We start from the raw sequence: 24313 nt of genomic DNA, 5'->3' as shown, positions 1-24313 counted from the left end.
TGGGCCCTCTTTACTGTGTGTGACAAACAGTAAGATAGTTCCAATTCCCTTAACACATAGTAATTCCCTTTGCATATGCCCTTAGCATCTAAGTAACTGGTGAAAAATACAAAGAGAACGACTCATTACATTGAACAAACACTACCACCTTTTATGTTCTTCTTCAACACCAAAGGTGCAGTTTTTCACAACAAAAGTATACCCAACATTCATGTATCAATGAATAAATGCGCTTAAAATTACCAGAAAAATGAAAATCATTAATGGTTATACAAATCTTTACAACAGGAATGGGTTATCCAATAAGAATGATTCAGAAACGAATTAAAAATTCTCCTTACCAGCATTGAAACTCGGCACAGCATCACTTCTGTTCTCTTTCCATGAAAGCAGGCATTCAAGGCTGTTGTGATCTGCAGCTTCGATGTAATTAGTGACATTCAGCATCATCTTATGAGCTTTTGCTATTCCATAATGAACTTTGGTTTCATCCATCATAGTAGCATTCGTTAACTCTGCTGTTGTTTTAAAAGCTTGCTGAAAATATTCAGTAGCTTTGTTGTATTCACCCTAAAAATGGAAGGCTAAAATAATTTTTTCTTGTACTGATGATTCTATCAAGTTGAACTATATGAAATCTAAGTATTGTTTGTTTGCTTATTTTCTGCAGTAACTTTAAAAAGTCAGGATCATACAAACCTAAATAAAATAGATTTCTAACGAAAACAAAAAAACAAAAAGAAAGCCCAGGAGAGGCAACATTATATAATGATCAAGGGATCAACTAATCAAGATGATATAACAGTTATTAACACACATGCACAAATCGAAACGTTATCAAAACACAAAAGACAATGATAAGCAGACCTAACTAGAAACATGGGTAGTCACACAATGGTTAGAGGACTCAACAACCCACTTACATTAGTAGGTTAATCAACCCACAGAAAATCAAAATGTAAACAACAGCTTGAAGTCATGAATTAGACCAGATGGTTTAATAGGTATTTATGTAACATTCCACTCCCTGAAAGGTGAGTTTTTGTTCATAATAGTTTTCTGTACATAAAACATTCTTGAGGATAGACCACATTTTGAAATACAAAATATGTATTGATAAACTAATAGATTGAAAATATATTAAATATGTTCTCTGATCCCAGTGGTATAAAATGAGAAATAAAAAGAAAGTCAAAAATAATGCAAAGAGACTGAACAATATATCATCAAATATACTAATCATTCCTTAAGGAAATCTAAGGTAATTTTAAAAAAATTTTTTATTAGTGAAACACCATGAGGTACAGTTGTAGACTTAAAATTTTTGTGCTTGGGTTTCAGTTATACAGTGATTGAGTCCCCATCCCACCACCAGTGCCCATTTCCCACCACCACGGATCCCAGCATCCCTCCCACCCCCCATCCCCCCCATCCCACCCTGCCTCTGTGGCAGGGCATTTCCTTTTGTTCTCTCTCTTCTATTGGGTGTTGTGATTTGCAAAAGAGACAATGGGTGACAATCATGTTTGGTCTATAGTCTACTTTCAGCATGCTTGTCCCATCCTGGGAGAATCCTCCCAACACCCTTTATTTGGTGGTCCCTTCTCGATCTGAGCTGCCTTTTCCACTAGCGTGTGCGGCTGGCCTCCAAGCCATGGAGTAAACCTCCTGGTACTTATTTCGGCTATTCTTGGGTGTTAGTCTCCTATTTTGTTACTTTATGTTCCTAAGGTAAATTTTTAAAAATGTCTTGGACAATCAAAAATGAAGCCAAGAGCTTGGAGAACCTATTGGATTCTGTAAAAGCAGTCCTATGAGGGAAGTTTGTAGCAATATGGGCTTATACAAGAAAAAATTCAAATAAAAATTTAATTTTGTACTAAGTGAACCAGAAAAAGAAGTATGAGGGAAGTATATGGCAACACAGACCTATATAAATAAATAAGAAAAATTCAAGTAAAATTTAACTTCATACTTCAATGAACTAGACAAAAATGAATTAATCCAAAAGCCAGAAGAAGGAAACAAATAATAAAAATTAAAGTGTAGCATCACAGAGTTGAGAGAAGGATAAAACTGATTTAACAAGAAGTTTCTGGCAAGGTAAAGGAAGGGTGGGGGAAATAAGCCTTCAGTGATGTTTTTGTTACACTCAGGAACAACACAATGCAACACAGTTAGATACCAATAAGGAAGATTCATAGGGTCACTTATTCAAATAGTTCACCCAACTAAATTTGCAAATGTAAATTTTAAATGTAGAGACCCTCTCAGTGCATGCTGTTCAGCTCTTGTAGCGCTGGGCAGAGCTGGTTGCCCATCTGATAGCTCTCGGAGGCCTCCCAGATTATGCCCAGCCATGCATGGAGTCCTACAGAGCAGTGAGGTCCAACTGGTGCTGGCCATACTTAAGGCACCTTAGTCCCATACCTTCCCTCCAACCCCCCGATAGGAGTATTTTTATACATACTGTTTTGTAATGAGAATTCATGTTGTATATTGTATTTTCGCTTTTTTCAATTCCTAAAGAGTTTAACATCTGAGTTGAATATTTTCTCCAAAGTTTCTGCCTGAATTTCTACAGGTCATTGCTGTTATAAGGTAAGTCCTATCCTACGTTGTAAATTCAGGATATTCTTGTAGTTAATCCAAGAAATCTTATATATGAATTTGAGAATAACTGAATATTTCTACTTCACAAATAAATCTTATTGGAAGTGACAACTTCATTTAATGTTATAAATAGCCCTGATTAGCATTTAGGGAACAATTTCAGGACAGGCTCTTGATGACATCATAGATCTAAACCAGAATATAAATTGTGACATAGAGTTTTCATGCATTATTCTGAGTCTTACCAGATTCTTTTGTGTCAAAAATGTCATTATCCAATGAGCAAGCTCAAAGTAAATGGGATTTTTTTTATAGTGTTAAGAAGAATAATTACTTATATATTCACCTACTATTTTAGTGTCGGAAATACCATTGTTTTAAATGTACATTTATCTCTGATTTTATTAGGAAATGACAAATATCATAAAAGGCTATACTTTGTCATTTTCACTAAAACATTCTCATTTGACCACTTAACATTAATTATATATTTTATATTAATAGTCCATCAAGAGATCACATCAGGAGGATGAGAAGCAGCTCACCTTCCAGGATTATATGGTAAAAGGTAAATGGATTAGGATAAAGAATATTTTAAAGAATATTTTAAAATGCATTAGTTCTAATCTAGATAGGTCTGAATTATAACAGTGGCCCTATAATCCTATTTCCTAGGGTTATTGCTAAGAATATAATTTGAATACACTGCATGAATAACATGAAGCCAGGAAAGGTATGATGAGGACTCTCTGAAAGGAGCCGGAAAGACAGACTGACATGTGTCAGTGGGATTAATTTCAAAACTCTACACATTTTCAAAGTGCTAAAATATTGCACCAACGTGAACAGAAGTCTTGGACTGCAATAGTGCAATAATACTACTCTCCAGTGATATGAAGTGGGTTCCAAATTTGTTGACTGATTCAGAGAATTCACATAATTTGTACTCCAGCCTCCAAGTCTGGTTCCAATTTAGGCATTGGAATAAAGTAATGAGTGGGGCAGTAGTGGTCCCTTTTCTCATTAAGCTTTCATTACAGCCCAATTAAACAAAAAGAACCTATGTTAAAAAAGAAAACAAAAAGTGGTACATGGGGAATAAAAATAATGTGACTTGGTGGCTTTAAAAAGTTTGGGTGGTTAAAGATGTTGGGAGGATCCTCCTAGGATGGGAGAAGCATGCTGAAAGTAGACTATAGACCAAACATGATTGTCACCCATTGCCTCTTTTGCAAACCACAACACACAATAAGAGAGAGAGAGAACAAAAGGGAATGCCCTGCCACAGAGGCAGGGTGGGATGGGGGGGATGGGGGAATGAGGGGTGGGAGGGATACTGGGATCCGTGGTGGTGGGACATGGGCACTGGTGGAGGGATGGGTATTTGATCATTGTATAATTGAAACCCAAGCACAAAAATTTGTAAGTCTGCAACTGTACCTCATGATGTCTCACTAATAAAAATTTTTTAAAAAGTTTGGGTGGTTAAGAAAGGATACTTGAGTCTGGAAGGGTAGCAGGGAGGGCTACCTGGAGGTGAGGACTCCTAACCTGAGCCTGGAAGTTAAGGGGGGAAGAAACTGGTTAGTTTCCATAGTTGTAAATGACTTTTACAGGTTGGGCTAACCCCAACCAGTCTGCTGGGGATCCCCAACCCTGGGCTTGCACAAAGCTCCTTCCCTGTCCCTTTTACTAACTGAGTCATTATTTACAAATAATTCTCTTTACATTGACTTGCTGTTCCTGGATTTGGGGCAGGGGAGGACTTTTTTTTTTAGGTGTGCATGTGGGGTTTTGGTGGTGGTGGTGGTGTGTGTGGGTACTTCTGGTGGTGCTTAGGGACTCAAAAATTTGGGGTGGTTAGTTTATTATTATTATTATCATCATCATCACTATTAATTTTTTTTGGCCACACCCAGAAATGCTCAGGTGTTATTCCTGGTCTTGTACTCAAGGGAATGCTCAGAGAACCATAGAGATGCCAGGGATTGAAACTGACCTGATGGCGAGCAAGGGAGATGCCCTAACCACTGTATTATCTCTTTGGCCCCAAGCTTTTAAGTTTTTTTTCTTTTAATTGAAGGCCACTCTGAAAATGTGAACTTGAACTGAGATGAGAAGAGTGAGAAGCCAGCTCACTGAAGTTCTTGGTGGAGAGCAGTCTATGTAAGGCATCGGTGAGGCAATGGCCTCCATCAAGGACACATATTATTGGAGGAACTCTATGAAATTCACAGTGCTAGGACTGTGAGGAGGGCGGGAAATGAGATGGTCAGAGATAGGGTATGGTGGAAGCATGTTCATGTGGTTAGGGGGAGGATTTATATGGCTATTTCCAGAAGAATGGGGAGGAAAAGAAAGCATTTTAAACAGGAGAAATGGCGTGTTTTGACTTGAAATGGCGTGTTTCAAAAGGATTCCTTAGACCGCAAACAGAACTGTATGGGGGAGGAGTGGAGAAATAGTCTCAGAGCTTACTGCAGTCAGTTCTATGTCATAAATGAGTTTGGTGACAGTAGTAGAGATGGAAGAGGACAGATTTGAGATAATTGGTGGCATGATGTTATGCTCAGGGTTGCTTTCTGGATTGTTCATGAAGTGGGAAGAGAGAAGAGTAAAAGATTGCTCAGTGTTTGGGTCATGCCACTAGGTTGTTGAGTAATGATGCGTATTACTATGGGAAAGACTTAGAAGGAGTAGGTTAAGGGAAGGAAGAACCATGTTAAACTTGGATGCTTCTTAGGCATTCAGGTGGAGAGGCTAAGCAGGTAGTGGGTTTTCTAAGTCTAGAGACTGGAGAGATCAGGGCGAAACATACAAATTTGGGAGTCAGCTTATGGATGGTATGTAAAGCCAGGGTTCTGATGAAGTCAATGAGGGACTACTAGAGCTGAGAAGCAAATGATGCTTTAGAAATGGCTTGAATACTTGACTACTGGGCTGGAGCGATAGCACAGCGGTAGGGCATTTGCCTTGCACGCAGTCAACACGGCCGACCCGAGTTCGATTTCTCCGCCCCTCTCGGAGAGTCCGGCAAGCTACCGAGAGTATCTCGCCCGCACGGCAGAGCCTGGCAAGCTCCCCGTGACGTATTCGATATGCCAAACACAGTAACAACAAAGTCTCCAATGGAGACGTTACTGGGCCCCCTCGAGCAAATCGATGATCAACGGGAGGGCCTTTACCTTTTGCTTTTGCTTGACTACTATATTGGCTGAATGTTAAGTTGGTAGAGATTTAAATTTTAAGAGGAAGACAATTATAGTCGAATTCCATTTTTAACAATACCTATACTCACTTTTTCATTGTAGATCTCCCCAAGCATCATACTTGCTTTCACAATATCAAGGTTTTGAAAATTGTTTCTTGCAATTTTCAACAATTTTTTCAAGTATTTAATTGCTTCTGTCATCTTTCCTTGGCTAGAACGAGTAAAACAAGAAATTATTGAAGCACCATCTCACTTAAAAGTTACAAACAAGAGAAGATGTATCTTATCTCTTCTGTTTTTTACTTTAAAAAGTGCAATATGATTATTAGGCTAATAAAATTTAAAAATAAACATTGAGTGTTTGAAACGTGGCTTATCTTTGTGGGAGTTTAGTTCAAACTTAAGCCTTTAATTTCTAATGCATTGCTGGTGGGATTAAAATGGGGAACTTTTTTGAACAACTTGTAAGTTCATTAAAATTTTTAACAAAGTGATTATAAGGCCCATAACAATTTTCCTAAAATTTTACCTGAAAAAAATAAAAACCATGTTCATACAAAAATTTATATGAACAAAAGTTCATACATGAATGTTCACTGACACATTACATATATTATTAACAGTATCTAAGAAGCAGACACAATACAAATACCAATTTAACTGATGGCAAAATAGACTAATACAAAGGAATATTATTCAGCCACGTAAAGACATAAGTAGTGATGAACTACAATATCATAAGAATATGCTAAATGAAAGAAGCCAGTCACAAAAGCTTGTATGTAACTCACTCAAAAACTATAATATGATTTCATGTACATGAAGTGTTCTTAGTGGGAATATTTATAGAAATGCAAAGTACATGAACAGTGTGGAAGCGCAAGTGACTGATGATCAGGGGAGTTCCTTTGGAGTGGCAAAAATGAGATGAAATCAAACAAGTGGTGATGACTGTACAACTCTTAGGTACTGAAAACCACTGAGTCACTGCCCATTTTAAGGTGATTGAATTGTATGTATATAAATTACAGCTCCATAAAGTTAAAAAAAACATCTGGGCAAGAATGATAGTATAGCAGGTAGGTAGGGCATTTGCCTTGCATGCAGCCGACCCAGGTTCGATCCCCAGCATTCCATATGATCCTCTGAGCATGCTAGTGCAGTCCCTGAGTGGAGAGCCAGGAGTAACCCTTGAGCACTGCTGGGTGATAAAATAAAAAAAAATAAACAAAACATTTAAGCAATTGACATTTTCCATATTCTTTTATAAATGAAGGTAGTTCGTTGAAGGGAGGCATTTGTGATTCATAAGATACCTTCAGGAGGGATTAAAAGTAAATGGGATTTACAAATATAGGGCATTCTGAAATTTCTCAAAGATGACTTCTAGACACCATGCACAAAAGTCAGATCAAAACGGATTAAAGATCTCAACATCAGGCCAAAATCCATAAGGTATATTGAAGACAAAGTCAGCAAAACCCTCCAGGATATTGAGGCTAATGGTATCTTCAAAGACGACACTCCACTGACAAACCAAGTGGAAACAGAGGTAAACAAATGGGACTATCTTAAATCAAGAAGCTTCTGTACCTCAAAAGATGCAGTGACCAGAATACAAAGACATTCTACAGAATGGGAAAGGATATTTACCCAATACCCATCTGATAAGGGGTTGATATCAAGGATATAGAAAGCACTGGTTGAACTCCTCAAGAAGAAAACATCCAACCCCATCAAAAAATGGGGTGACGAAATGAAAAGAAACTTTCTCAAAGAAGAAATCCGAATGGCTAAAAGGCACATGAGAAAATGCTCTACATCACTAATCATCAGGGAGATGCAGACCAAAGCTACAATGAGATATAATCTCACACCACAGACTGGGCCCACATCCAAAAGAACAAAAGCAACCAGTGTTGGCATGGATATGGTGAGAAAGGGACTCTCCTTCACTGCTGGTGGGAATGCCGACTGGTTCAGCCCTTTCGGAAAACAGTATGGACGATTCTCAAAAAATTAGAAATTGAGCTCCCAATTGACCCAGCAATACCACTCTTGGGAATATATCCCAGAGAGGCAAAAAAGTGTAGTCAAAAGGACATCTGCACTTCTATGTTCATTGCTGCACTATTCACAATAGACAAAATCTGGAAAAAACCCGAGTGCCCGAGAACAGATGACTGGTTAAAGAAACTTTGGTACATCTACATAATGGAGTACTATGCAGCTGTTAGAAAAGGTGAAGTCATGAAATTTACATACAAGTGGTACTACATGGAAAGTTTTATGCTAAGTGAAATGAGTCAGAAAGAGAGGGACAGACATAGAAAGACTGCATTCATCTGGGGAATATAAAGTAACAAAATAGGAGACTAACATCCAAGCATAGTTGAGATAAGTACCAGGAGGTTTACTCCATGGCTTGAAGGCCAGCAGCATATGCTAGGGGGAAAAGGCAGCTCAGAGAGAGAAGGGAACACTAAGTAAAGGGTGTTGGGAGGATCCTCCCAGGATGGGAGATGCATGTTGAAAGTAGACTATAGACCAAACATGATTGCTACTCAATGCCTCTTTTGCAAACCACAACACCCAAAAGGAGAGAGAAAACAAAGGGGAATGCCCTGCCATAGAGGCGGAATGGGATGGGGGGACGAGGGTGTGGGAGGGATACTGGGATCATTGGTGGTGGAGAATGGGCATTAGTGGAGGGATGCGTACTTGATCATTGTATAACTGAAACCCAAGTACAAAAACTTGTAAGTCCACAACTGTACCTTATGGTATTTCACTAATAAAAATTTAATAAATAAATAAATAAAATTTCAGGGCTAGGAAGAATAGAAAAAAAGATCAAATCACAAATCACAAATCATCCTGTTATTCGTCGATTGCCTCGAGCAGGCCCCAGTAACATCTCCTTCATCCTAGCCCTGAGATTATATTCAAGGCTCTTTAGGAGAATGAGACCCATCATTGTTACTGGTATTTGGCATATTGGGTATGCCAAGGGGAGTTTGCCAGACTCTGCCCCCGCGCCTGACTGTCCTCGCTTGCCGGGACCCCTTGGAGGGGAACGGGTTGAGCTTTCCTCCCTGCCCCGACCAGGGATCCGGCAGCCAAAGACCTCCAGGACCAGCCACCACGATGCTGAGACCACTCTCCACACACATGAAGGTACTGGCAGAGGGACAAAGTCACACAGGTTCCGTGGCCGAGATCTCCAAGCCTACTCGGATTTGGGCCGAGCATCCTCCACCCAGATCCTCCAAATTCCAGTAGGCGGGGGTCACACCCACCAACTGGCCCCCTGGCGCCGTGTAATCCCATCAGAAAAAAATGATCACTTCTAGCAAAAAGAGAAAGATGCCACAAGCTGGTAAGGCCTTGACTTCCAGAAGATAGGATATAAGCATCTGGCAAGTTCAAAGAAGCTCTGTAAGCAAGAAATAATATTTTACTGGGATGTGTCAGAGACATTTTGAAGGCTGTTAAAACAATTCAAATTCCCGAAGCTTATCAAAACAAATGTGGCTATTTCCCCCTTTCATGAAGAATAGAGGGGTATAAAAATGCATAAAATATTTCAGTGAGATATTCTGAAGGAATTACAAGTTCTGTGAAATATTAAATAAAACTACTCAATCTATATAATGGACTGTTACCTCATAGGTTAATAAATTTGTTGTTGTTGTTGTTATTATTGTTGTTTTGGGGCCACATATGGTGGTGCTCACTGGATACTCCTACTCTCAGGAGAAATATTTTTGACGAAAATATTCTAGAAAGTTTAACATTTTTTAGAAAATGCCCGAGAACAGATGACTGGTTAAGGAAACTTTGGTACATCTACACAATGGAATACTATGCAGCTGTTAGGAAAGATGAAATCATGATATCTGCATATAAGTGGATGGACATGGACAGTATCAAGCTGAGTGAAATGAGTCAGAAAGAGAGAGACAAAGAATGACTGCAGTAATTTGCGGAATATAAAGTAACATAATCGGAGACTAACAGCTAAGGACGGTAGAGATAAAGGCCAAGAGAATTGTTCCACTGTTGGGAAGCCGGCCTCACATACTGGGGGAAAAGGCAATTGGGATGGAGAAGGGACCACTAAGTAAATGATAGTTGGAGGCATTGTTTGGTATGGGAGATATGTGCTGACAGTAGACGAAAGACCAAAAATGATAGCCTCTTAGTATCTGTATTGCAAACCATAATGCCCCAAAGTAGAGAGAGACTAAAAAGGAATATACTTGCCACAGAGGCAGGGGGTGGGATGGGATGGGGGTGGCAGGAGGGACATTAGAACATTGGTGGTGGAAAATGTGCACTGGTGTAGGGATGGGTGCTTGATCATTGTATGACTGAAACTTTAATCATGAAAGTTTATAACTGAATCTCACAGTGATTCAGCAAAAAAAATCCAATTAAATACATTTATGTTATTTATAAAATAACCCCAAGAGTGGTATCAGCATTGCTAGATTTCCTATGAGGCATTACAAATGGTTTGTTTATAATACCAAATAGAATGAGATGAAAACAAGGGGATGAGTTAACTCAGACTAGAACTCATGTTCAATTTAGAAAAAAATTCAAACTGCCTTTGAATGCTGTGGCTTCAATAAAATATTTTGGTCTGTATGCTTTTTTTTCTATGATCTGTATGAAAATAAACAGCAAGAACTCACAACTTTTTAATAGCAGGTAGGCCGTTTGCCTTGCACGCAGCCGACCTGGGTTCGATTCCTCCCCCCCCTCTTAGAGAGCCGGGCAACTACTGAGAGTATTCTGCCCACACGACAAAAGCCTGGCAAGCTACCTGTGATGTATTCGATATACCACAAAACAGTAACAACAAGTCTCACAGTGGATACATAACTGGTGCCTGCTTGAGCAAATCGATGAACAACGGGAGGACAGTGCAGACAGTGTAGTACTATTTGATAGAATTAAATATCTTTAGTTGCATGGCATTTGAATTATACCTTCAAAAGGTTTGTAAAGGTGAACAGCAGTTCTTTTTTGCTTGTTTTGTGTTTCTCACCACACCCAACAGTGTTCAGAGGCTACCCGTGGTTTGTGCTTGAGGTTTGCTCATGGCAGTATCCTGAGGACCATATGACACTCGGGATTGAATCTGATCCTCCTGCGTGCAAAGCAAGTGCTCCACCCTTTTGCATTCTCTGTCTGGCCCAAGAGTAGCTTTGCATCTTGCAAGTTTTCCTTATTAGTAAAACCTTGGTGTCATATTAAAGGGGTGGAGCGATAGCACAGCAGTAAGACATTTGCCTTGCGCGCAGCCAGCCCGGCCAAGCCGGGTTAGATTCCTCCGCCCCTCTTGGAGAGCCCGGCAAGCGACCGAGAGAATCTCGCCCGCATGGCAGAGCCTGGCAAGCTACCCGTGATGTATTCGATATGCCAGACACAGTAACAACAAAGTCTCCAATGGAGACGTTACTGGGCCCGCTTGACCAAATCGATGAACAACGGGAGGACAGACAGACAGTCATATTAAAGTTATTTATACAGATGTATTATATACACTGACACAAAACTGAGTTTGTCTATTTGAGTCCTTAGAATATACTAGGAAATCATATATATATATATATATATATATATATATATATATTTGCTTATTTTGGGTCACACCCAGCGATGCTCAGGGGTTACTCCTGGCTTTGCACTCAGGAATTACTCCTAGCAGCGCTCGGGGGACCACATGGGACGCCAGGGATCAAACCCAGGTTGGCAAATAACCTACCCACTGTACTATCACTCCAGCCCTGGAAATCATGTATTTTTTAGTGTAGGAGTGGTTGTAAATTTGAAAGGAGAAACACTTTTGCCGGTTGAACTTCCAAGTAAATCAGGAGAAGTTTTGTGTACCTGACTTTAAACTGCTCTCTACTGGATAGTTAGCAATAATAAGAGCATCTATTTATTTTACTTTACTAACAGCTTTGAGACACTATCAGATGTTTAGAATGCGCTGGTTACTGGGAAATAAAGCTCCTGATCTTATAGGACTTTACTATAAGTCAAGTTGGAAAGATAAATATATAAATCTGTGATTGCTGGTAGGAATGAACTTCCCATAACACTTGGAAGCCTCGAGCATGATCATTTGAATATCTTCCTAAGAGTAAGTGTTGTATTCATGGGGGTATATTTGTCTTAAAATGTGGTCAACAGAATTGAAGTCAAGACTAAAATACAATGGGGATCTCAAAGCAGCTATATAAATTTGGAAAAATTGGTATGTATTATAGAAGAAATCATTGAATTTTGAGCCACATAAAATGTTTAAAGTTATTTAGAGATTCACAGGCTCTCTGGTAAACATTTCTGTGAAAAATGTTTCATCCTGCAAAGGATTAAACACACTGTAACTTGAACACACTCACTCTGCAAGAAGGTCCTATGGAGACCTGTTGTTTATTAGGTGCTAAAGTAAAAAAATTAACATTTCATTTCCCAGAGGCTCATTTACATATCAAATACTATCAAATGCACATTTCCCCCTCTTAATTGGTGAAAGAATCCTATGCATATCAGACATAGAATAGAAACAATGCATTCTTAACTTTGTGAATACTGGTTTTCATGAACGTATTCTCACTTGGACATACGATATGATCAAAACTTCTACTGAAAACTACAAGACCCTGAAGGAAAGATAGGGAATGCCCTGCCACAGCGGCGGGTAGGGTAGGGGGATGGGGCATGGGGGTGGGAGGGCTACTAGGATCATTGTTGGCAACTGGGATCATTGTTGGTGGAGAATGGGCACTGGTGGAGGGATGGGTACTCGATCATTTTATAACTTAAACCCAAGCACGAAAGTTTGTAAGTCTACAACTGTACTTCATGGTGTTTCACTGATTAAAAGAAAAAGAAAAAAAGAAAGATTATCCTGCAAATGGATTAAAATCCAAGGGACTCAATAAATGCTATTTTATTTATTTAAAAAAATCTTTCAGGGACTAGAGAGAGTACAGTGGGTAAGGAACTCACTTTGCACACAGCTGAGCTAGGTTTGATTACCAGCACCACATATGGTCTGAGCCCCACCAGGAGTGATCCCTGAGCAGAGAGCCCTGTGTATAGTTGGGTGGGGCCTCCAAACACAAAAACATTAAAAAATCATCTTCCACATTTAGGCAATGCTCTAGAAAAATTGAAATTGTATAAGAAGTATTTCAAGTGATGGCATGGAGTAAAATAAGTTATTAAATATTTGGCTTGTGTAACAACCTGAATGGTCCTGAGTTTAAATGAATACAAATATTAATTATCTTTATTATATTAAATATTGAAGAAAAGTGAGAATTTATTATTTTTTTATTATTAGTGGAACACCATGAAGTATAGTTGTAGACTTACAAACTTTTGTGCTTGGGTTTCAGTCATACAATGATCGAGTATCCATCCCTCCACCAGTGCTCATTCTCCACCAACAATGATCCCAGTTGCCCTCTCACCCCCACACCCCATCTCTCCCACCCCTCCCTACCTCTGTGGCAGGGCATTCCCTTTTGCAAAAAGTGAGAATTTATAAGAATAAAATGGTTTATCAAATTTATGTTAATTCTCAAACTCGTTTTAGGTGGTAATACACCCAATTTTTTTTTTAAATAAAATAGAAATAAGCCTATAATTCTTTGCAGATCTCATTAAAACCTTAAGGGAAAATTATTCTTGTTCTAAAGTAAAAATGTCTACACAGAAACTTATTCATGTTCATGTTTCTAAAATCTGATCTGTTTTTGATGGAAGTATATGTTGGATTGGACTTGGCCAAATAAGAAAATATGAAGACAATCAAAAAGCCCCACGAAGCGGAGTGAATGAGAAAAGAGTATAAATAGGACTATTGTGGGGTAAACTGAGTTGTCATATTCCCGAAGGAGCAATAGATCTCTACAACATCCACATTTATGTATAACTTGCTCTAGCAAATAATGCTAGATTAAAAGTTCTTCTATGATGAAATTATACATCCCATTCAATAAATGTACAGTTATATAAACCAGCCAAGCGATAACACAGGCACCAATTATTTGTTGCTTATAGGATTTTCAAATTTAAACATGAAAAGCCAGTCTTTCTTTAGAAGACAAATAATCAAACTCTTCCTTACAGAAAAACTACAGCTTATTTGTATAAGTTAAAGGACAAGGTTACAATGTTAGACAAATATTAATTCCAGTTTCCTATATGCAGTGCACAGGTGCAAGTGGAACAGCCTATAATATGATATAATCATTAAATTCATTCAACCAGACCTTAGAGAGTTAAAAACATATATTCTGAGGAACAGGACTCCGCGGTCCAAAGGATGAGAATGAAACAGTGCAGAATATTTGTGTATCAAGGTGATTCCAGTTCCCAACTGGGAACGCAGGACTGTTAACACCCATATCCCCCGACAACTGTCCAATTATGTATATCACACTTGGCCTACTGTTTGCAGTAGAAGTAATCAATGAAGGATGTGGTTGAGTGAACATAGATTTTGGTTGAACCAATGCATGAAAACTTAATCATTTACTCAGAGAGAAGAAATCAAATAGGGCAACCATGAAGCAGTCACCAAGGGGTTTGTGGATTGTGCCACCAAGTTTGTGGGCCACAGATGAAAGTAATAAGGCAAATGGAATCAGTGACAGGAGAAAATATGGAAAAAAAAGCCATTCCTAATTTCATGAATTAATAGGAATGTTTTTGATGTATTGGGAGGGGGGGTCATTTTTAGGAAATTTCGCATCAAAGCTTAGATATGCTATTTTGAGGAATATATGAAAATTACCAGAGCATGTCATTTCTTTCAAGCAAGAAGAAATTAATTTTCAGCTATAACAGAAAGGTAATTTTCACACTTGAAACTTTGCACTGATTGATTTAAAGATCTCCGCTGCGGAAAGTTTTCTCAGAAATTATTTAAACCAAGTTTGCAAGAAAATTTACAAGTGCTATGGAATTAACCCAGAGATGGACTAGTTATCACATTCTTTTGAGGGATTCTCATTTTTGTCATTTTCTAGATTCTTTTTAAAAAGTCATCCTTGTTAATTGGAGCATTGTGACAGTAAATAAGTTATTATGAAAATGAGAACAAAAATTGTCAGAAGAAAAATCGGGAATTATTTCCCCCCTTTTCCTATTACTCTCATTGTGTTAATATTAAAGTAATATTTGCTTGGTAATTCCTCCCCTCATACTCTATTTTGTTTATGAGCCACAAATCTGGCTTTTATTGCTTTCTTCTTGGTAACTGTTATCTTTTTAGAGCATCAACTCTTTTTCAGCAGCATTCCAAAAGGAATCTATCAGTGCTTATTTTCTGTCATGCTGCTTAAGTTTTTGTGCAATTAATATCGTCCGACCAACTGGCAAAAATAACAAACCTATTGTTATTTCACTAGTAAAAATGTTTACTAATACGAGGATAAAATTCACTGTTAAAATATTATCATTCTAACTCCAGACCTGGTTCTAGTATGACCAAATGGGCAAATTTCTATTACCTAGTCCTCAGTCTTGAAGGAATGAGGCTTGATTTTCAAGTAAAGTCTCGATAGACATTCTTAAAACCATGTTAGAAGCTTCTAGTCTTAACTGCTTATTCACCTTTCAGGCCTGCTCAGCTGATGACCCTAGACACACGCTTATCCTAGGCATGGCTATCTATCTGCTTCCATTTCCTTTAAGCAGATAAAATTTGTTTATAGGGATAGGGCTGCCATGAGTAAAAGTTGTGCAATTGTGTAGGTTAGGAGAAATATTTAGAGGCGATGTTAAGCTTCACGTGCATCTTGATTTATTTCTTAGCTGCAACCACTATAATTTCCCCTGTTTCAGTTGTCCTCTCTCTTGCTGGTTGCTGCTAATCTGAGGAGAATTTAAAACTATTGAAAGGATCTGCATATATGTGGTGCCCGTGCACATGCCTGTGCATGCACATTTGTACATGTATCAAAGAACACCAAGCCTTTGAAAGCAAAACGAATAGCCCTGAAATTTACCTCAAAGCATTTTGGCAGCTAGTGAACTCGATCAGGTCTCTCGATCCTCAGGTTGTACTATCTACCTATGCAGAAGTTTTGTCTTTGAAGCAATTGCCGTGATATTTGCATAAATAAAATTTACCAAGACCTAGATTCCCCAGAGCTCCTTCAATAAAGAAGGAGCCATTTTTGTACTGCCATTGCAGTACAAAATGGTGGTTGTAGGTTAGAAAGTTTGCTGTGGCCTTGGGATGCTTCTGACTGCAGAACTAGCATTTCCTCTCCTCTCTTATGCATTGCATAACAGTATAATATTAGAAATCTATGTCTAGGGCTATGGAGATAGCCCAAAGGGCTAAGGACATGCTCAAGTTCAAATCCCTGCACTCCATGGTCCCCAAGCACTGCCAAGAGTAATTCCAGTGTGCAGAGCCGGGAGTAACTCCTGAGGATCACTGAGTGTGACCTCAAAACAAACAAAAATAAAATTAAAAAAAATTTAATTTCACACCTAAAGTACCAATGAAGCTGTCAATGCTATCAATGATTTTTATGGTCTACATGGAAGTTTGGGGTCACTGCTTTTTTCGGGGTGGGGTTGGGGCTTGAGAACCATACCCAACAGTGCTTAGGGAGCTACTCACACTTTTGAGCTTGGGGTGAATCTTAGCAGTGCTCATAGGACCATGCAGTTCAGGGAGTGGAACCTGAGCTAGCGTTCAGCCCTTTGGTCTCTATGTGTAGCCCTAGACCTAGATTTTTAATATTATACATATGGGATACCAGGAACTGAACCTGGGTCGGCCACGTGCAAGGCAAATACCCTACCCGCTGTACTATCACTCCACCTGAAATTTTAAATTTTTATATGTAGATGTTGTTTCATTTGGCAAAAAATAAGATGGGATTAAATCTTCTTGTCTGTTACACGTTTGTGCTAAGGCAGGCTGCTAGACTGCTCAAAATATTCAGTTAGAATTGTCCCGATCACACCGGGGTTGGGTTGGATTATTCACAAGGTAAATTATCATTAATAGAATTGTACATCACAGTTCTGCAATCATAAAAAATGTTTAAAAATAGAATTTCCTCCATTCCTGTCCAACACTCCCTGCTTCACATGGTATTAAACACAGGGTATTCTTCCCTACACCAAAACCCAAATACTACTTGAGCAAAACTAAACCATTGCTGCCAATATTTACAGGATCATTGTTCAACTCTCCCCTTACCATTCATGATATAGACCAGAAATTCAAATCCTAGAATAGAGTCTAAAATATTCCACATGATGCCCCATTTTAATGGCGAGGAAAGAATTTCAAAGAAAACATCACGTAACCAGAAGTTTAAAAACCAATAATAAAGACCGTCAGTAATTTGGATTATTGGAACACTTGTCTTGAGATCTAGTGAGTGTTCAAACATCTCTTTGTAAAATAAAAACGTTGTTTCCCTCTGGAGTTCTATCTCCTTAGTTCCATATTTGGTGAAGATTTTTTTTCTGAACACTTAAAGGGATGCATTTCTTTAATGACAGGCTTATGCCAGAATTTCTGCTAAAGCCAGAAAATAATTAAATTTTTATTAATTGTGGGTAGTTTTTACCACAAAGGGATGTAGCTTAATGATCAAGATGAACTTGACAAAAGGGCATTATCTTGTGTGCCCCAAAAGATAGTAAACTGAAACGTTATGAATCTTTGAGCAATACTTGCTTCTTTCTGAATATTATTTGGAAAGTAAAAGTTTAAGGGATCCATGGGTGAGCTGTCAATCTCTTTTTGGAGAAACCCTAATCCTCATCACTTGCTTGCTTACCCTTTTACTGCTTCCGCTTCCTTGAGTAAATGTCAAGGCTCTATAAATACATCCATGTTCTAAAACCGTTTTTACGCTTTGCATTTGATTTGATATTTTGTGGCATCACAATGGGCATTTTAATACTTAATTATTTTAAAATATTTAATGATTACTCTATTGACAATGATAAGCATAATGACAGTGGTAATTATATATAACGTTTACATCTCAGTAAGTATTTAGCATTTTAGAATTTTTTTCAATAAACAATTTCACCATATAAAATACTACCTTGTAACAGGTTCCAACCAAACTACCATGGGGAAGAAATTAGAATCTGACTTTATCAGACCTAGTATTACTCTAATTCTAAAGATCAAAAACCTTCATCTGGATTATAAGAGGAAGCCCCAAAGTCCAAGGTTTTAATTTGGACAACATTTGGACAACTTTTCTTAGTCTTACTCTTTACTGAAATCACAGTGCTTCTATGTAATACAACAATTGAATAGAATACACAAAGACCAAATACAATGAGTGTAGGGAAAATCAAGTGTCTTCTTCAGAAAAATTTGTATCCAAAAATAGTATCCATCCTATTCATGAACACTTTTGATTTGGGAAGGGAGGGGTGGTGGAATATTGGTACTATTGCTTTTTTGCATCCAATTTTCTATCCAAATAAGATAAGGAGAGATGTCTTAATGGAAGAAGCATGACTGAAGCCTAATGGAAACTTTCTTCAAAGAAGAAATCTGGAAAGATTATGGTGAGTCACAGTTACTGAAGCGAACTACATATTTCTATGTTCTCTGCCTTTTTTTTTTTAACCTGTGAGATGTGACCTGATTTTCTCCTGGTCTTCAAGGTCATCCCAAAACTTACAGAAAATCGAAAACAAAATCATACCAAGGAGGAACGTTCCAAGAGGAGCTTGGGCCCCCATTTTACAATACCACGTTGGTTTAAAATAACTTACGATGAAAGGGTCAGTTAAGAAGGGCACTACTTAAAATTTAAGCAGGCAGTAATGGAAAGCGACAGACCTCAAACAATTTAAGCCTGTCATGGCTGAGTGAATTCACAGTGACAGCACGGTGGGGATGGGGAGGTTACCTCTGCAGGACCTTGGCGATGGCTTCGTAGGCTTTGGTCAGGCTGGGCTTATCCTGCAAGTATGTCGAGATACTACGGAAATTGTTCAGGGCCTATGAGGAAGAGAAGAGAGAGACGGATTAAACATCCAGCCCGGCCGGATGCACTGATGCTTCATTTCATAACAGAAAAGATGAAAATTAATCGTTGCTTTTAATGTCTCCATAAAATATTTTTTGGCCTATTAAAAATTCATGTGGGTTTGTTTTATTTTTATCTATAGTACAACTCATTTCGAAGCCATCTCTTTAAGCCAGGACAGTGAGGTCTCACTTTTGTAAAAATAATTCTTTTCCCACACTATCCAAAAAAAAATCTTCCAGTTTCTATAACTTAGGTGTGAATAAATAATTGAATGGCTTGCAACATTATTTTAAAATATGGCACTATTACCTAAGGTAATATAAAGCAGCTGATAATCTTCTACTACGGTAGCTTAAATATCACTTTTCTTTCTATAAATAGCTGCTTGAAAAGCGTGAATTTAGGTGCCAGGCAATTTCTAAATCTATCATTTTATTAGCTGCATAGCTCACAGTTTGCAAACATATTCAGTATACACTAAAAATATTTCTTACAAATGTATTTCATTACCAACAATCTCTTCAATAATCAAAAGATTACCACTGCCACAGTCAAACATATGATCTTAATTTAATTTAACCCTGACATCATCTGTGTGGGGTAATTTTCCCTTTGATTTTTTTTTTCCTTTTTAGTGTCAGCAGGGGGAAAACACGTAATACAAAAATCCCTCTCTTTTTTCTTCCTTCATTGTTACTTGACCCAGCCTATTACACACATGAGGACACAGGAACTCTCCAAAGACCTCTATGGAAATCCTTTTTGCACATTTTCTGAGACAGAATTAGTGAAAGACATTTGACTGTTTTGGGGGGAGTGAGTCAGGGCGAGGGAGGACCGAGCTACCCCTATGGACTGCTGCCAGGAGGAGGCGGTTCCGAGGGTCCACGGAGGGAGGGGTCAGGAGACCAGGATTTAATCTCACTTTACCCTCACTATGTTCTATTCCTGGCAGGTGAAACCTTGGAGCATTTGGATTTCGTGTGGCTGACGAGGGACATATTGACAGAATACCAATATGCCACCTTTCTGGTACATGCTGACACTTATTTTTAAATCTCCTTGTGACTCTTTTATAAACTTGAGACTATTCTTTCCCTCCTCCCCAGCATCTACTGACAGCATCAAGAGTGAGTCCAATAGGACTTGACATTGGTCTTGGGCTACAGGAGGTGGTGTTCAGGGGCTGCTCCTGGCTGAGTGCTCAGGGGTTATTTCTCGTGGTGTTTAAGGGACCATACAATGCCTGAGTGCCTTGGGAAAAGGTCCTGAAATAACTTGGCATTTGGCCTCTTCCCTTCTGGAACTCTTACTCCCCTGTCTTACATGTTTGCTTCATGACGCCAATCCCCAGGGAAATTGTCTCAGCTATCTGATAGATGAACAATAGTTGATTAAATGAATTCATACTTAGAGGTAAATGACTCAGAGATCATTAACTCTGCCAGAAGAAGTTGCAGTTTTTAAAAAGAGAATGCAGGGGCCAGAGCAACTGTAAAGCAGGTAGGGTATTTGCCATGCACGCAGACAACCTGGATTCGATCCCTGGTAACTCATAGGGTCTCTGCGTCTGCCAGGCATGATCCTGGAGTGCAGAGCCACGAGAAAACTCTGAGCATCACTGAGTGTGGTCTCTAAACAAAATAAGTAAGTAAATAAATAAATAAATAAGAAAGAGGATATTTGCCAGCCTAAATCACTTTTTCTGTGTGGTGTTTTCTATTATCTAGCAAAGTGAAATGAAGTAATTCCATGTAATGTGTGTAGCAGGATAAATTGGAACAAAGATTATCTTTAAAAGCTAGCCATGTCTTAAAAATCTGAGCATCTGAATGTTCCCTTAGACAAGAACCTTTCACCCCCCTTTCTTTTCCTTTTTTTGGGTGGTGGGGGTGGTGGTGGTAGGCAATATCTAGCCATGCTCTGAGCTTCCTCCTGGCTCTGAGTATTAAAGATGAACAGCAAGGGAGCAACACAAAGCCCAAGGCAGCACAGTGGGGGAACTGATCATCGCATGAATTCTCTCTGGCATGAACTGATGTGAAGTTTAAATGAGCTTCTGTGCCCTATTTGGTGAGCCAACCTGTAACTTTTCTGTAGGAAAATAACACATAGAAACCACCATCTAAGATAAGCTTTAGTATGAGGCACATTTGACAAAGACATTTGGTAAAAATGTCATTGAACTCAAATCTTCACTTAGAATTTAAGGTAGTTTCCCTTCATTTATTAATTTACCACTCTTCCTCCCTACCTGCCACCCCTCTTCCCCATTGCTCTGTTTATTTATTCATCAATATTTGAAATCAGTAGAGACTTCTATCCTGAGGCATGGTGGTGGTGGTGAGGGGGTAGGGCATTTGCCATAACCAAATCTATCTCTGGCTGTTCACATTTTCTCCAAATGTCATTGGTGTGTGAATCATGTGGGTCTCCAGGCGGGCTGAGTGACATGTGTCAAGTGACTTAATCCTTCTGAGCCGCTTTCCTTGGGCAAAACAACTGAAACGAATAAAGTCTATCTGAAAAGGGAATGTTATAAGGTTCCATAATACAAGAAAGTTAATGGCACTTAGTCAAGATTTGAATGATGCGATTGCTCAATTTTTCCAAGTACTCCTCTAACTCAGGGGAACTGAAATGGGGATCATTTTGCCCTCCAGGGGCTCTGTGGCAAAGTCTGGAGACATTGGAGGTTGTGAGAACTGGATACCATGCTGCTGGCATCTAACGGATAAAAGCTAGGGATGCCACTAAATACACTCCAATTCCCACAATAGCGACCTCCTCCCCCACCTACACATATCAAAGAATTATACAAGTCCGTCATGTGAATGTCACTATTGGGAAACCCTCATCTAGCTTGACTTGAACAGTTCTCAATTTGGAAAACCGGAGGCTTGCCCCTAGGTCGAGGGTCATGTGGGGAAATACGTTGAAGCAAAATCTTTAACCGCCACCTACAAGTCAAGAGTGTGTTCAGAGGAAAAACACAAGAGAAATTCCTTCCCTTTCCATGCAGAAGCACTCACATTACCAAAAGGTGACTGTTTTCCTTCTTCCAAGACCCTAACTTAGAGAGTGACCTGGGATAGTCTGAATTGAGAGTAAAAAGCAAACAGTGATAAAACCATACAAGGGATGGCTATTAGATTTCTCTGGAAATAAGTTAGATGTCTGTTGCCTGGGGTCTAACGTTTACCTCTTTCTTCCCTGCCCCAAACAAAAGGGCAACACAGCTAACATTTTGTTATACAGCTCTTCTCCAAATGCCAAATTCTGTCATTGCATAATGAAGGTTGGGTACATTGATCATTACATACGAAAGGAGGGGAAGTAATGCCACGGATCTATGACTGTGCACTAAGTAATGTAAATTTTTTTTTTAAAAAAATCAAATTTGAAATCATTGTCAAATCTTGTTGGAAATACATTCATTCTGATTTCTGGCAATCTGACCCCCTTTAGCCATTTCACAGTTGGTGAGCAGAAAGGATGTTTCTGCCTCATTTGCGGTGTCTGAACATGATTCAGACAATCAACTGCAACATTAGTCAAAGGGATCAGTGGCTAATGATTTCTGACAAGCACTGCAGTCACAGGCTGAGGACCAGACCGGACAGCACCCGCGCTCAGAGCATTTGACTGGAGCCAGCGATGGGCAAGAGTGGGTGATAAAAATAGGGGACGAAGACCTGGTCTCCCACCACTTAAAGGCTTTTAGACACTCTCTGCAGAGGGACAGCAGCTGACAAACAATAGAATCAGCAATCTTTTCTTCCAAAGACCTTCTGCTGAATGAGCCCCGAGAACAATCAAGGGTGTCGGTCTGTAAGCTACGACACACAAAAGCAGTTAAGCTCAAACTGCAAAAGCATGGAAAAGAGTTGAGCATCTTTTGCATTCTGCTGAAAGTATAACCATAAATACTGGAATATTTTAACCTTAGTATTATTAATGATTAATTGGAATATGTACACTCTCTCCCTGAAATAAATCACTCATCATTTAGACCATTATTTCTCAAATTGGGTGATAGTGCCCTTGGGGGTGCTTGAATAACGTTAGGGCAGTAGTTTCAGGTACAGTTGGGGGGGGCACTTTTTTTCTTTTTAATTCAATATTTTTAATTTAGATTTTTATTAGTGAAGCACCATGAGGTACAGTTGTAGATTTACAAATTTTTGTGCTTGGGTTTCAGTTATACAATGATCGAATACCCATCCCTCCGCCAGTGGGGGGCACTTTTTTTACACATAAAGAAAGCAGGTTTTGAGGGGAGTGTTAAGAGGTGTTTTTTGACCACACATTGATTTCCATCGCCCAATTTAAAATGAAGATTATATCATCTAGTGCAGAAGAACTGAGAGTTCAGACAGGAGGCTGAGTTTATCTTTTGCCATGAGCTCAGTGTGTGTGACCTTGGAAAGGATCTGTGAGCATCAGATAATCTGACCCCTTTAGCCATATGAGAATATTACCTTGAGTGTCAGTTTTCAAGTGTGGAAGATGACAATGAGGCAAGACCAAATGATCAAGAATTCCCTTTCCAAAGTACTTGATGTTGACAAACTTAATACTTTCAGATAAGGTCTACTTGTTTTCAATGAATTATCCTTGTTTCTAAAGTCCCAGATACATCTACATTAATTTACCTGTTCCTTTATATTGTGGTACAGGGAACCATAGCTTGTGTCTCACACACATAAGGCACATTCTCTACCACTCAGCCACATCCCCTGACCCAAAGTTATTTTTATTTTGAAAAACTTAAAACAAATTTTTTTCATGGTCCCCTCCCTAAACCCCTAACAGAATATTTGAAGCACAGAGTCAGGAGTAAGCCCTGAGTATTTCCAGGTAGGGATCAAAACAAAACATAACAAAAAATACTAAAATAAAAGTTAAAAAGAGAACAAAATTATAAGTCATTTAGTTCAGTGGAAGCTTTATATTCATGCTTCCATTTAAAAAATCTTGCATTCTCTTAAGGAACTGCTTTTTTAGAAACCTTCTCTATAGAGGAAGGAGTTGGAAAAAGAAAGAACTTATAATTCATACATATTGAACAATGAAGTTTAAAAACGTAATGACGAATGCTCTTCTTTTATAATCTGCAATTGTTGGACCAGAATGATAGTCAAGCAAGTAGGGTGCTTGCCTCGCACCAGTCAAGCCTGATTGGATCCCCAACATTTTATATAGTTCTCCTGAGCACCATCAGGAATAGTTCCTGAGTGCAGAGCCAGGAGTAACCCCTAAGCATCACTGGGTGTGACCCCAAAGCAAACAAGCAATAAGAGAAGACAAAATCTGCAACTGTTAAGGAGTTAATGCAATTCAGGGTTAACTGCGAATTTAAAAAACTTAGAATTCATCATCTCTATGTTGAAAGTTACATGGCACTTTCAAGAGCTTTCAAGTT

The 24313-nt window shown here is 38.8% G+C and overlaps 1 protein-coding gene across 1 annotated transcript in view; it reads right to left on the bottom strand.

The window, feature by feature from the left end:
* Positions 1 to 209: 209 nt before the first annotated feature.
* The window catches only part of TTC29 (tetratricopeptide repeat domain 29), a 125266-nt gene continuing 101162 nt past the window's right edge, over positions 210 to 24313 (bottom strand). Inside the window, exons 8-11 of the mRNA XM_056119032.1 lie at positions 18766 to 18857; positions 5912 to 6035; positions 342 to 570; positions 210 to 232 (exon numbers count right to left, since the gene is read on the bottom strand). Coding sequence (XP_055975007.1) covers positions 210 to 232; positions 342 to 570; positions 5912 to 6035; positions 18766 to 18857 — 468 coding nt within the window. The remainder of the gene's footprint in view (positions 233 to 341; positions 571 to 5911; positions 6036 to 18765; positions 18858 to 24313) is intronic.

This window comes from Sorex fumeus, unplaced genomic scaffold, assembly GCF_029834395.1.
Source record: "Sorex fumeus unplaced genomic scaffold, SorFum_2.1 ptg000039l, whole genome shotgun sequence".
Classification (NCBI taxonomy): Eukaryota; Metazoa; Chordata; class Mammalia; order Eulipotyphla; family Soricidae; genus Sorex; species Sorex fumeus.
This window is presented reverse-complemented; position numbering and strand designations above follow the sequence as displayed.